This window comes from Cuculus canorus, chromosome 1, assembly GCF_017976375.1.
Source record: "Cuculus canorus isolate bCucCan1 chromosome 1, bCucCan1.pri, whole genome shotgun sequence".
Taxonomy (NCBI): domain Eukaryota; kingdom Metazoa; phylum Chordata; class Aves; order Cuculiformes; family Cuculidae; genus Cuculus; species Cuculus canorus.
Genome location: NC_071401.1, coordinates 64168610 through 64180958, shown reverse-complemented (window position 1 = coordinate 64180958; position 12349 = coordinate 64168610). Strand labels below are relative to the sequence as shown.

Genomic DNA, 12349 nt, shown 5'->3' with positions numbered 1-12349 from the left:
AAAGAGATCATGGGATTACATCCTCAGTTGCACAGTTCCTGACAATGTCTGACCAAGACACTCTTGCAGAAGTTGTGGCTGCACCATAAACCACTCTGACGTGCAGAAATGTCTGTGGGACGAGAATGGGATTTGCTAGCATTTTAATGGTAGAGTACTTCTCTTTGAAGGCTTTGTGTTGCTTCCCATCAGTGCAAGACTGTTTAATCAGATAATAGTTGTTAATTTACACACAAGCCTCAGAATTATGAAGGTGTATGGTCTGTTTGTTAACTAAAGTAAAGTGACAAGGCAGAAGACGCTAGCTGCAGTCTATTTGCATAGCTTGGGTAAGCTTGTGTAGTATTAACAGAGAATGTTTCCTACTGTGAAATATGACTATGTAATGTTTCCAGAACATAGATAAGTCTATTTTACCCTTTTTAAATTCCAGGGAAACACTTATATCCAAACAATTTATTTCTTTTAGGATTTAATTTTAGCCTTTTTAAATCTAATCCAATGGCCTTTTGGACAAGCACATCTTCCTTGCAACCTGATAGTAAAGGTATTTACATACTGCACTGAACGTGTGATAAAAACACTCTAGCAGGCATGGACAGAAACCCAACTGTGGCAAAGCAGTTGGCTCAGTAATTCTTATAATTAACATGCATGCTGAGGAAGAATACTCTAAAATTGTGTGTCTCACTAGTGTATTGGAGAGTGTCTTAGAGCCCTTAGTGTGTTAATATGAGCTAGCACAATGGATGACCCTGTTTAAGCTTTTGGCTTCTGTTTGCCTTGTTTTCTGACGATATCTGCCTTGCGCTTCTCTGTCATGATTTTACTGAACATGCACACTGGATCTCTAAGACTCCTCTCTTCTTTAGAAGTTAAATCCTGTTGATTTTAGACAATACATCTCTTGGTACCTTAGATCTTCCACTTCAATTAAATATGCCTGAAGATCTCAGGACAGGTTATCCAGTAAAATGCTTGGATGTAGCTACTGTCTATGTTGGAAATCTTTAATTCAGTTTCTCAATTATCAGTATATGAACTGCTGCTTTTTAAAAAAAATAAGTGCATAGAAATGAGAAAGCCAGCCCCTCAGGTACTGTTTCTGTGTGTGTGCTTCATGTACAATACAAAGCCCACCTTAGCTGGTCAGAAAACTTTCGCTGAGTAACCAATACATTCACATTTAGAACCTGTAACCAAAACTATTACAGCTTATGGGTTGATTATATGTCATTACAAGTTGCTACTAACAGTGCTGCTTGCAAGCATGCTTGCTCTAAGCATACTCAACTTAGGCAGCAGTTCAACAGCATTTTAATTTTAAAAAGCAAACTTCTGTTCTAGTCTGCATGAGACAGTTTTCTAATGTTAGTGTCTTACATTGTTGAAAAGTGTCAAAATGTCATTCCAAACACTATTTTCCCAAAATTGTACTTCTAGAGAAGCTGTTCTTATTTAAGCAGTGAACTTCTGTATGCATGACCTAAAGACAGCTGCTCTGTGTTTTTAGGCATCCCTGTGCATGGAGTTTATGAAGAGTTCAGTTTTATTTTCATCATTCAATATCTGTAATGTGAAGTGGTTAAGTATTCTGTCCCAGAGCATACATGCAAGACCTTTTGCTACCTCAGATTGATCCTGTTTTTATATTGGAGGTGTGCAAGGGTGGAGGTGTGTGCTTAAAAAAAAATGCCTTTCTGCTGCTTCAGACTCTTCTTCAGTTATCCTAGTTAACAGAAAAGTATATGATTATATATTTAGTGATTTATTTGCAGTTGATGATTGTCTTCATGGTATGTTTTTGATGGCTTTGAGTGTTGACTTAATAGCAAATGGCATTTAGAAGTCCTTTCCAAATTAGGTTTTGAAGTCTATGCAGTGTAAATACAATCTGAGGCTTTCTGATGGCGAACATCTTTTTGGGGAGCAGCTTCAGAGTTGTGCTAGAGCAATATTGAAAATAGATGTGACCTCATAGAAGTTCTGCGCCTCCATGCAAAAGTAGTTTAATTTTTCTGTGGTCAGGTCGTGAGCTTTTTATAAGTGGTTTACAATTCAGAATCAAAGTTGTCAGTTGCATTTTACTGTATCAGTTACACACATTAAGGTTTAATTTCTGGTGCTCTTCTGTTATATCCAGAAGATACTCACCAGTACCTGCATGAGAAAAAAATATCAGTATTTTGACTAACTACATAGTTAAGCCTACCTGGTCTATCATTTGAAACAAAAATTTAATACACTCATGAAAAGAACTGGTGTGCATGGCATGGTTCTTTTTATTCCTTCCAGGTACTAACAATGTTTGTGTGGATTTTTTCCCCTGAGCAGAAAGTTCTATTATCACAAAGCCATCAGTCTTTAAAGAACTTGCTGTATGTATACATATGTATACACAGCTCTTTATTTTCATGGCTGCCTGTGAAGATATATTTAGGCTGTTTGCAGTATTTTGATTAAGAAAATTTAACTTTATTGTGGGGAGGTCGAGTAGAAACTGACAACAAAACCAGTGACCATCTTGCTCAGTCTCAATATTCTGAGGACAAATACATGTTGTAGTCTTAATCTTTCTTGAACCCTTTTGTCACCTTGAGCGGATGTTTGGAATCCTAGAATTTTAATCCACTGTTTGATAGATCAGTTTCATGGAGAACTTTACCTAGGGATTAATCTGAAGTGACTTTTTAATGTATTTCTCTTATATTTCATATATATATATGAATATATATTTCCTATATATTTAGTTTAAATATATTTATATTTCTCTTATATTCAGCTACTTAGCACAACGACTGAAAGAGACTGAAAGAGATCGAAGGGAGAGTTAATTGGGGCAAAAGTTGGGGAGGGAACACTTGGGGAAAAAAAAAGACTTAAATTTGAATTGTACTTCAGATTTTGCTTTTACTCTATTACTTACATTGCCCTTAATCTGTTGGGAGATACTAGTGGGAAAACAGCTTTTGAAAAAGCAGATTTATTTTAGTGTCTTAAGTTGTGCCAGAGAATCAAGGAGTAGGTCTAAAACATTATGCTTCTATTTTATTGTTATCTCCTCTTGCAATAATGGATGTCAAATTGTGTGAGCAGGAACATTGGTGCTGTTCAGAAACTGAGTAGTGGTCTGGTTCTTAGCTGAAAAATAAGGTTCCCTGATACTACATAGTGTCACAAATTTAGTAAATGTTTCCCAATGAAAAGAAGAGTGAGCTTTTAGGAGCAACCTTCAAATTCTGACTAGTGTAACTCAAACCTGGAGAATGTTAACAAATATGTTGACCTCCTAAAGCAGTCAAAATGTTCTTAAAAATAGGTGATGTGTACATACCGATGTGTTTATGGGATAATTATTACACAAAATTGTTTCTCGCACAACACTAAAACCCAAACAAATAAAACTCCAACCAACCAATACGCAATGCTTAAACTGATCTGTCCCCCCTCTTTGCTTACATTCTCTCATAAGAAAACCGCCAGTCTTTGTTTCCAAATCTGACTGCTTGTTCTCATGGCCAGATGTTTTTCGGCACTTGCCTCCAGACTGTGCTTTCAGCTTTAATCTTTACTTATCTGCTGTTTTTCTATAACAGCGGAATGCATAAGTTTGTGCTGAAAGGAAGAAGAGAAAAAAGCTGTACAAAAAAATTGATAGTGGTATCTGTCCCTGCTGGAAAAGCTAAATAGGCTGAAAGAGCTATTTGTTTTTGCCCAAGAAGATGGAGCTAAAAATTACCTCACTTTTATAACAATAAAAGTTTCAGCATCATCTATTATGGGAAAATGAGCTGAGCTAATAAAAACCTCAGATTTCCCATCGGTAGTGTGAAATTGGGATGTAATTGGGCATGAGGGGTAGAATTTCTTAAGTTTTAAGGGGATGCTTTGTCCTAGCAGCCTGTAACTTTGTTTCCTGTGGATCAACAGAAGATGCCTGGCTCCAAATGTATTTCTAACTGTCTAAGAATTCATTCAGTTCTGTTTTAAAGGCTGTGTAGGGTTGATGTTATTCCTTGCTCTGAAGTTGTTTGGCTTTAATGGTTTTTGGGTTTTTTTTCCATTTCTGTAAAAAGCTGAGAAGCCAGCAATGTCACCAGATGATCTTCCATCCGATGAGGTCGTAATAGTGTACGAGTTAACGCCTACCCCTGAACAGCGAGCTCTCGCTGGCTTTCTCAAGCTGCCTCCAACATTCTTCTGTTACAAGAACAAGCCTGGATACGTGAGTGACGAGGATGATGGTAAGGGGTGGCCAAGTTGATCTTGGTGTTGCTTTGTTGTGGGGAAAGGCTGTAATACACCGCACTGCTGCAGCCCCTCCTCTAGAATGGTGTGTAGTTCTGGGCATCTCATTATGAGGAGGACATCAGACTCCCGCAGTGTGCCTGCGGAAAGAGACCAAGATGGTGAAAGGCCCTGAGGGCAAGAGTTATGAGGAGCAGCTGAGGACACTTGGTTTGTTCAGCTTGGAGAAGGGAGGGCTGAGGGGTGATCACCTTGCATTCCCCAGCTTCCTCAAGGTGGGCAGGCAGAGAGGGAAGTGCCCATCTCTCTCTGGTCACCTGCAACAAGACATGGGGAAATTGAATGAAGCTGCATCAGGGGAAGTTAATTTGGACTTAGGAAAAGATTCTCCCTAGAATGTGTTGTCGGTGACTAGAACAGGCTCCCCAGGGCAGTGGTCATAACACTGAGCTGGTCAGAGTGCAAACAGGGGTCTGGATGATGCTGTTGGTGATTATGGTTAGTTTTCGGAAGTCCTTTAAGGAAAAGCAAGCTGGAGTTGATGATCCTTTTGGGTCCCTTTTTCCATCTTGTGTAGTCTGTGATTTAGTGAATGCTATCAAACCCTTTAGACCCTTGAATATATTTGTTTGGATTGATGGGAAATAATTCTGTCGTCTTCCTTGTCGCTGAAGATATACAGTGTTTAGTGATACTCTTAAAAAAAGGACTCAGTAAGAAATGTATTTTCTGAAAACTGTCAGCAACCCCCTGCAGCACAGTTATGCAAAATAAAAAGGAAGAACTTGTTTGCTGGTCCGCAGAGCTCTAAAAGCAAAATTTACACATGCTTGCTGGGCTTGTTAGTCAGAAGGGCTTAGCAGCCTTCTGTGTACTGAGAGGATGCTTGATAACCTCTGCTTGTTTCCTGTATTTAAGATGAAGACTATGAAACAGCTGTTAAGAACCTTAATGGAAGGCTGTATCCCAGTGATTCCGAAGAGAAAAAGAAATCACAAGATCCTGTAAAAGGTATGTCTTCAAACACAATATTTGAAATATCTTTTCTACTGAAGCAGAAGCTCTAACACTGAAAGGCCCTTGGGCACCGAGATGAATTTTGTGTGTCCTGAGATTTTAGAAGCTCTAATGCCAGTAGCAGAAATGCTGCATCTCCAAAACTAGCTCTGAGCTCAGCCTATTGGACTGTAATGAGTAGAATGGCACCTGAATGAGAAATGTGCATTTCAGGTGGCCTTTAAAGAGCACCACCATTGAGCCATTTGAAAGGTGAGCAAATGTTGAAGGAAGGCAGTAGTAGTTGCAGCTGCAAGACTAAACTCTTTATCATTGCAAGGAAGTTTCCTGATGGCAATAGAAAACCACATATGATAAATTTCCAGTTTTAATCAGAGTTGAGTTAGTCTTGACTTCTACTGGGTGAATAGGAATGCTGTTTGAAAAAACTTTTGAGGTTGCTCTGGCCATCGTGAAATTATTTAATAATGTAAGTACCGGGATTGCTTGAGTATTTAGCTGCTTTCCCAGGCATTCTCCCCTAATTTTTATTCTTTCCTGTAGCTGTCACAGAAGGAAGGGAATCTGGCAATGAAGGAGAATGTGTTACCGCTCAGGAAAAGAACCCAGATCCTGAGGAGGAGGGTAAAGCAGAAACTCCACAGGATCTTTCTACATCTGTCTGCGGTGCCAGCAGCGATACTGAGGATGACAGTCCCAAAGACGTTCAGGCAGAAGTTAAAACTGAAGAAACAAAAGTAAGAACTAAATCTTTACTAAACATTTTGTCATTAAAGTTGTACAGGTGCCTCATAAGTGAGACTTTATGTAGTTTTCAGCTTGTGAGAACTAAAACATTCAGAGAGGAGTAAGTGCAAGAGTCTGTTGTGGCTGTGCCTCAGGTCTTTGCCATCGCTGAAACAGCACCTTAAGGGAAGAGAAAGGTGGCACAGCTGTTCTCGTAAAGTATAAACTGCTTTGGCCAGTAAAATCACTCCTAATGTGCTTAGGTCAAACTAATTGATTTCAGAAATTTTAGTAGTGTTTTTTAGAAGCATACAAGTTCAGTGATCCTTCAGTCTCTTGTCACGTTTATGTCCTTGTGTGTTAAGAGTAATGATAAACTATGGGATGCTTACAGCAACAGTTCTTATTGGTTTTTTTCCTAATATGACTGGGTTTAGCCTCTTAAGGAGGTGGCTTGAATAGTAGGCTATGCTCACTTATTTGCTTATTAATTTACTTCTTGTCAATCTCAGGAGGATGAGGCTACAAGTTCAACTGTCTTAGTTTGTGCCAGCGAGCAGGAAGCACCTACTCCATCAACCGATGAGGTGACAGCATCTGTCCAGTCAGCTCCCAGCAGTGAAGAACCAGAATCCCCCACAGAAACTGTGCCTGTGTCAGAGAGTTTGTCAGGAGCTGATGACACACCTGTAGACTTGTCGACGAAAAAGAGTGATTTGGACTGCTCGGAGTCAACAGAAGGTAAGGTCAGGGGTGCGTTCTGGTTTTCTCAGGGGAATGGAAGTATGCTTTCCAGTAGATGACTTTCTGTGATGTAGTTGCTGCCCTGGGAGAAGTAGGACCCATGCTGGCTTAGGAGCCTGAGTACTAGTCTAGTAGGAACGTGACTGGGGATTACAACAGTTACAGACATCAAATTCTAGTGTGGTCAAATGGAATCGCTACAGAGCAGAGTTAGTGTCTGTTGTATTTATATAGGATGAACTTTCCTAAGTTTACTCTTCAGTAGAGCGTGACTCCTTAGAGCTCTGTGGATCTGCATAGAAGTCGCATGCTGAAACGGTCTCGCTCTGTCTGGATCCCCATTGTAAAACCCTTTATAAAAGAGTATGACAAGTGTCCTGCAAGCTTTAAATATATTGGAAGTTAAAAATACTGTGGAGAATTCTTCACTTCTTGCTTGTGACTACATACATAGAACGCTTTCTTTGCAAAAAGCACAGAAAATCCTTTGACTTTCTCCTCTTATTCGATAGAAAACAGAGTCATCACATTTGGTTTCGGCAGCAGTGCAGGCTTGTCATTTGCAGATCTGGCTTCCAAGAACTCTGGGGACTTTGCTTTTGGCTCAAAAGGTGAGTTAAACTTGTCTGAGGCAGGCACTCGGCTGCACTTCTGCTTCATACAATACACTGCTGTGCACCAAATTCCTGCCGATCGCTCGGCAAGCAGCAGTTTTGTGAATTAGAGAAGTTTTTTTAGTTCCGCACAAGAAGTTCACACTGTAGCTCTCTTCATTTTAGATCAAAACTTCAAATGGGCAAATACAGGAGCAGCCGTGTTTGGAGAGACAGCCCGTAAAGCAGATGAAGAGGAAGGTGGTAGTGATGATGAGGTGGTTCATAGTGATGATATCCACTTTGAGCCAATTGTGTCCTTACCAGAGGTAAGGGGACTCTGGGATATAAACCAACATGAAGGTGATAAGCATGTCTCCTAGCACAGCAAGTTTTTTAAAAATGCTTTGCTTAACTAAGTTTCCTTTCCGAGTTGTTTGTTTTGTTCTGTAATTCTTGCACTGCCTGTGTAGAAACACCTGCTGTTTAAGCCTTAGCTTAGCACTGGGGAAGTGTCTGTGGCATCAGTTAATGAAATGAGCTTTGAAGACTTTTATAACTTGTTGTGTGCATGCAAATTTGTACACCTAACTTGTAAAAGCTAAAACTGATACACTATGGCATACTGGAAAAACAGAGAGGGGAAACTCACTTTGGTTTGTGCTGTTGAGGGTGAAAGGAACACAATGAGGCGTGTTCCATTCTAGTATGCCAGGATTGTCCCACGTGAATGTAATACAGTTTAATATGGTTGGTGCCAGCAGCTCTCTGGAAGTCAGAGGAACTTTGCTGTGCTGCTTTTTAGGTGGAGGTAAAATCTGGGGAAGAAGATGAAGAAATTCTCTTCAAAGAGAGGGCGAAACTTTACAGATGGGACCGGGATGCTACTCAGTGGAAGGAGCGCGGTGTTGGAGAGATCAAGATCCTCTTCCATACACAAAAGAAATACTATAGAGTCCTCATGAGACGGGACCAAGTTCTTAAAGTCTGTGCAAACCACGTCATCACCAAAGAAATGAACTTGGTGCCCTCTGATACGTCAAACAATGCTTTAATTTGGACAGCTACCGATTATGCTGGTGAGTGTTTCAGGTGGTCTCTGTTTTTTCTAGGTAGTCTGTAGTTTGGGGCTTGTTTTTTCCGTGAGGATTGTGTAAGAGAAGAGGTGTTTGTTTCTGACTGTACGGAAAGCAGCTGAAGAAACCTGTTCTGGGATTTATTTTCAGATGGCGAAGTAAAAGTGGAGCAACTTGCGGTCCGGTTTAAAAGCCAAGAAATGGCTAATTCTTTCAAGAGGAGGTTTGAAGAATGCCAGCTGAGCTTGTCAGAGCTACAGAAGGGCCACTTATCTCTGGCAGCAGGACTGTCAAAGGACACCAACCCCGTTGTGTATTTTGAAGTTTCTGCCGATGACGAACCTTTAGGACACATAACCATGGAGCTCTTTTCCAATATCGTCCCTCGAACTGCTGAGAATTTCCGGGCCCTGTGCACAGGAGAGAAAGGCTTTGGATTCAAGAACTCGAGCTTTCACAGAATAGTCCCTGACTTTGTGTGCCAGGTAAGCATAACAGGAAGACTCTGGATTGAGAGAATGAGATGCATCTGGCCTCGCAGTGGCACTTCACAGAATCACTTACATGGGAGAACACGTTCTTGCTGGCAGCTTGAATCCCATCTGCAATATACTCTTACCTGCCCTTTCCCTTCAAGGAGATGGGAAATGGTGCGAGCAGTACGTGCTGGCTTCAGCTCAATGCTTTTAACCTGTGTGTGCGATTTGCCTGCTGCTTTAGAGTTACCTGGTGCTGCCATGTTAGTGTGGACTTCCGAATGGAGATGGAGATCTCCTCTTAGGATGGATGAGGCCCCTGTTGCTGAACAGGAACATCAAGCAAAGCAGGGGTTCCCAAAATAACGATTCAACGTTCTCTACAGATAGGAACTTCTGTATGCTCACCTGCTAAGATGACATCTTTTCAGGCTTCTTTTAGTTTTTAGAGTACACTGTGTATTTTAGAAAACCTGTGCTTTGACATTGATATTCCAAAGATTTTAGATGCTTAAGTTTCCCTCTAAAAGAAGTCTACTAGATCTCATTATCATGCAGTGGATTCTTCCTTAAAATGCTCAAAGCAAAGGCTTTACTGTTGAAAGGCAATAGAATTGTGCTGTTGCTTTATGTTTTGGGTCTTGTAAGTCAATGCTGTGTCCTTTTTTTTTTCTTTAAGGGAGGTGATATAACGAACCACGATGGAACTGGTGGACGGTCGATTTACGGAACAGCATTTGAAGATGAGAACTTTGAAGTGAAGCACACTGGTCCTGGATTGTTGTCCATGGCAAATAAGGGCAGAGATACGAATACTTCCCAGTTCTTCATAACACTTAAAAAAGCAGAACACTTGGACTTCAAGCATGTGGTATTTGGGTTTGTGAAAGATGGCATGGATGTTGTGAAAAAGATGGAATCCTTTGGCTCTCCGAAAGGTCTCGTGAATGGCAGGATTGTCATTACAGACTGTGGGCAAATATAGAATTATCACTTTGAGTATTGAGATGTTCTAGCAGTGTCAATCATTATTTAGATGTTATTAACTTACGATTTCAACTTCTTGAAATGGACACTTTGGATGTATAAATGTAAAATGACAGCTTATAGTTGGGTTTTTTTGTGTTCTAATTGATTTTTTGCATGTTAAATCAAAAGTTCAGACACTGGTATCTTCTAGGGTGTATTTGTGTTATCCTGACACATTTGTATTAAATGTCAAATTTTAAAAATTAAATCCTAAGTCTTATTAAAATAAGTGTGTTGTCTTCACTTTGGTTTAAGGATAAGAAAATTTGGATAATTTTGCTTCCTGTTCTTGTAAATATCTTGTTTTGAATATGGAAATTGTAGGTGCTACTTGTTGGTCAGTTAAGTCAAAGGCGTTTGCAGTTTCATGTTGAAGGTAATGTGCTGGAAGCCAGCTGAGGCAGCGAGCAAGTAGGTGCTGGTTTGTGCTGCCTGTGGTCTCTGTATCCCGCTCTGGTGTTTGAAAGCTTGAGAAGTGTTCATAAACATTTTGGGTTTTTTGCTAGAGAAGCATACAGCATTTTATTTTATACAGACTATTTCTAAATGCTCAAGTTTAGTGCAAACCTTCTGGCTGCTCTTTGTTGCCTGAAATGCTGTGGTGCTGCTGTTATGGGACTCTCCTGGCTGTCTTTCCAGACTTTGCTGCGGAACCGAGTAACTGCAGCTTAGGTGTGGCAGGGTCATTTTATCTTTTCAAACTTTCTAGTAGTGGATATGCTTGAATAAATACGGGGTGGTGTTTTTTTATAGTTCCACTCTATGGCTCATTGCTGGCATTACTGAGGTTTTTCCAAGGTATCCCATTTGGCATTATGATCTTTGAGTTTAAAATATGGAACTTGTGTATCCAGCCTTAAGGTATTTTTGGTATTTTTTTTGAAGCAAGGTAAAGGTGCTTCTTCCAAAGACTGGTTGGTGGTGTGAAAGCTGGGGGCAGCCTTGGCTGCAGCCACCACAAGATGGTGGAGTTCACAATCCTGCATAGAAGAAGCGGGGCACTTAGCAGGATTACAAAATGACTTAAGGAGAGCTGACTTTAGCCTTTTCAAAGGCTTACTTGGAGGAATCCTGTAGGAGAGGGCTCTAGCAGGTAGCAGGGTCCAAGAGAGCTAGGCAGTATTCAGGTGCTTCTTCCTCCATGCTCAAGATTGGTGCATCCCTAGGAATAAGAAATCAAGCAAAGTAGGGAGGAGGCCTTCATGGATGAGTAAGGAGCATCTGGAATAACTCAACCAGAAGAAAAGTTTACAGAGGGTGGAAAAAGGGACTGGCTACATGGCGGGAATAGAGGAACGCTGTCAGATATGTAGGGATGCATGAGGAAGGCTAAGGCCCACTTGGAACTGAATCTGGCAAAGGTCACTGAGGACAAGAAGGGCTGCTTCAAGTACATCAGAAGCAGAAGGAAAACTAGGGAAAATGTGGGTCTGCTGCTGGGTGTCCTTGTGACAGCATGTAGAGAAGACAGAATTGCTGAATTGTTGCCTTTGCTTCAGTCTTTACTGCTCATGCTAGCACTCGGGAATCCCAGACCCTGGAAGAATGACAAAGTCTGCAGAAGCTTGGTTGAGGAGGATTGTGTTAGAGATCATCTAGGCAAAGTGGACACCCACAAATACATGAGCCCTGATGGGCTGCACCTATGAGTGCTGAGGAAGTTGGAAGATGTTACAGCTAAACTGTTCTCCGTCATCTTTAAAAGGTCATGGAGAACGGGGGAGAGGTGCCTGAGATCTGGAGCAAAGCTAATACCACCCTAATCTTCAAAAAGTGCAAGAAGGAAGACCTGGGAAACTACAGGCCAGTCAGCCTTATTTGCATCCCTGGAGAGGTGATGGAACAGCTCATCCTGGATATCATCTCCAAGTACCTAGAAGAAAAGGTTATCGGAAGTGGTCAGTGTGGATTCACCAAGGGCAAGTCATTCTGGACCGATGTGACAGACTGCTATGATGTCATGACTGGCTGGTTAGATGAGGGTAGGGTGGAGGATGTTGTCTAGCTCAGCTTCAGCAAGGCTTTGACATTGTCTACCGTGACAGCATCCTTGTAGGTAACCTTTGGAAGTGTGGGTTAGATGAATGTACAGTGAGGTGGACTGAGAACTGGCTGAATGGCAGAGCATCCTTTATCAGGCCTGGGCAGCACAAGGGAATCATCTCCATTGATCCTATGCAATGAGACAAGAGCAGGGACAGGATGTATTTTCCACTGGCATGCACATGGATAAATTTTCTGAGGAATCTTATGCGCATTCTGTTGCTTTTCAAGGTCTAATGTTGATGTTACTACGAACTTCACAACAGCCCAATCTCTTCCCTATATGGAGCTTTTGACTCCAGCTCTGCCTGACCCTGTATCTGAGATGGGGAAAGGCTGCAGGCAGAGGTGGTTACAGGCGCAGAGCCCTCTGTTCAGCACAGATCACACTGCACAC

The 12349-nt window shown here is 41.2% G+C and overlaps 1 protein-coding gene across 2 annotated transcripts in view; it reads left to right on the top strand.

The window, feature by feature from the left end:
- RGPD4 (RANBP2 like and GRIP domain containing 4) overlaps positions 1–10137 on the top strand; it is a 31365-nt gene extending 21228 nt beyond the window's left edge. Inside the window, exons 21-30 of one of the 2 annotated variants that reach the window (XM_054060281.1) lie at positions 470–547; positions 4077–4244; positions 5167–5259; positions 5809–6002; positions 6504–6732; positions 7248–7346; positions 7515–7657; positions 8134–8407; positions 8555–8889; positions 9560–10137. In XM_054060281.1, the coding sequence (XP_053916256.1) occupies positions 470–547; positions 4077–4244; positions 5167–5259; positions 5809–6002; positions 6504–6732; positions 7248–7346; positions 7515–7657; positions 8134–8407; positions 8555–8889; positions 9560–9865 (1919 nt within the window). In that variant the 3' untranslated portion in view covers positions 9866–10137. The remainder of the gene's footprint in view (positions 1–469; positions 548–4076; positions 4245–5166; positions 5260–5808; positions 6003–6503; positions 6733–7247; positions 7347–7514; positions 7658–8133; positions 8408–8554; positions 8890–9559) is intronic. The other variant, XM_054060289.1, reaches the window with a different exon arrangement.
- The last annotated feature ends 2212 nt before the right edge of the window (positions 10138–12349 follow it).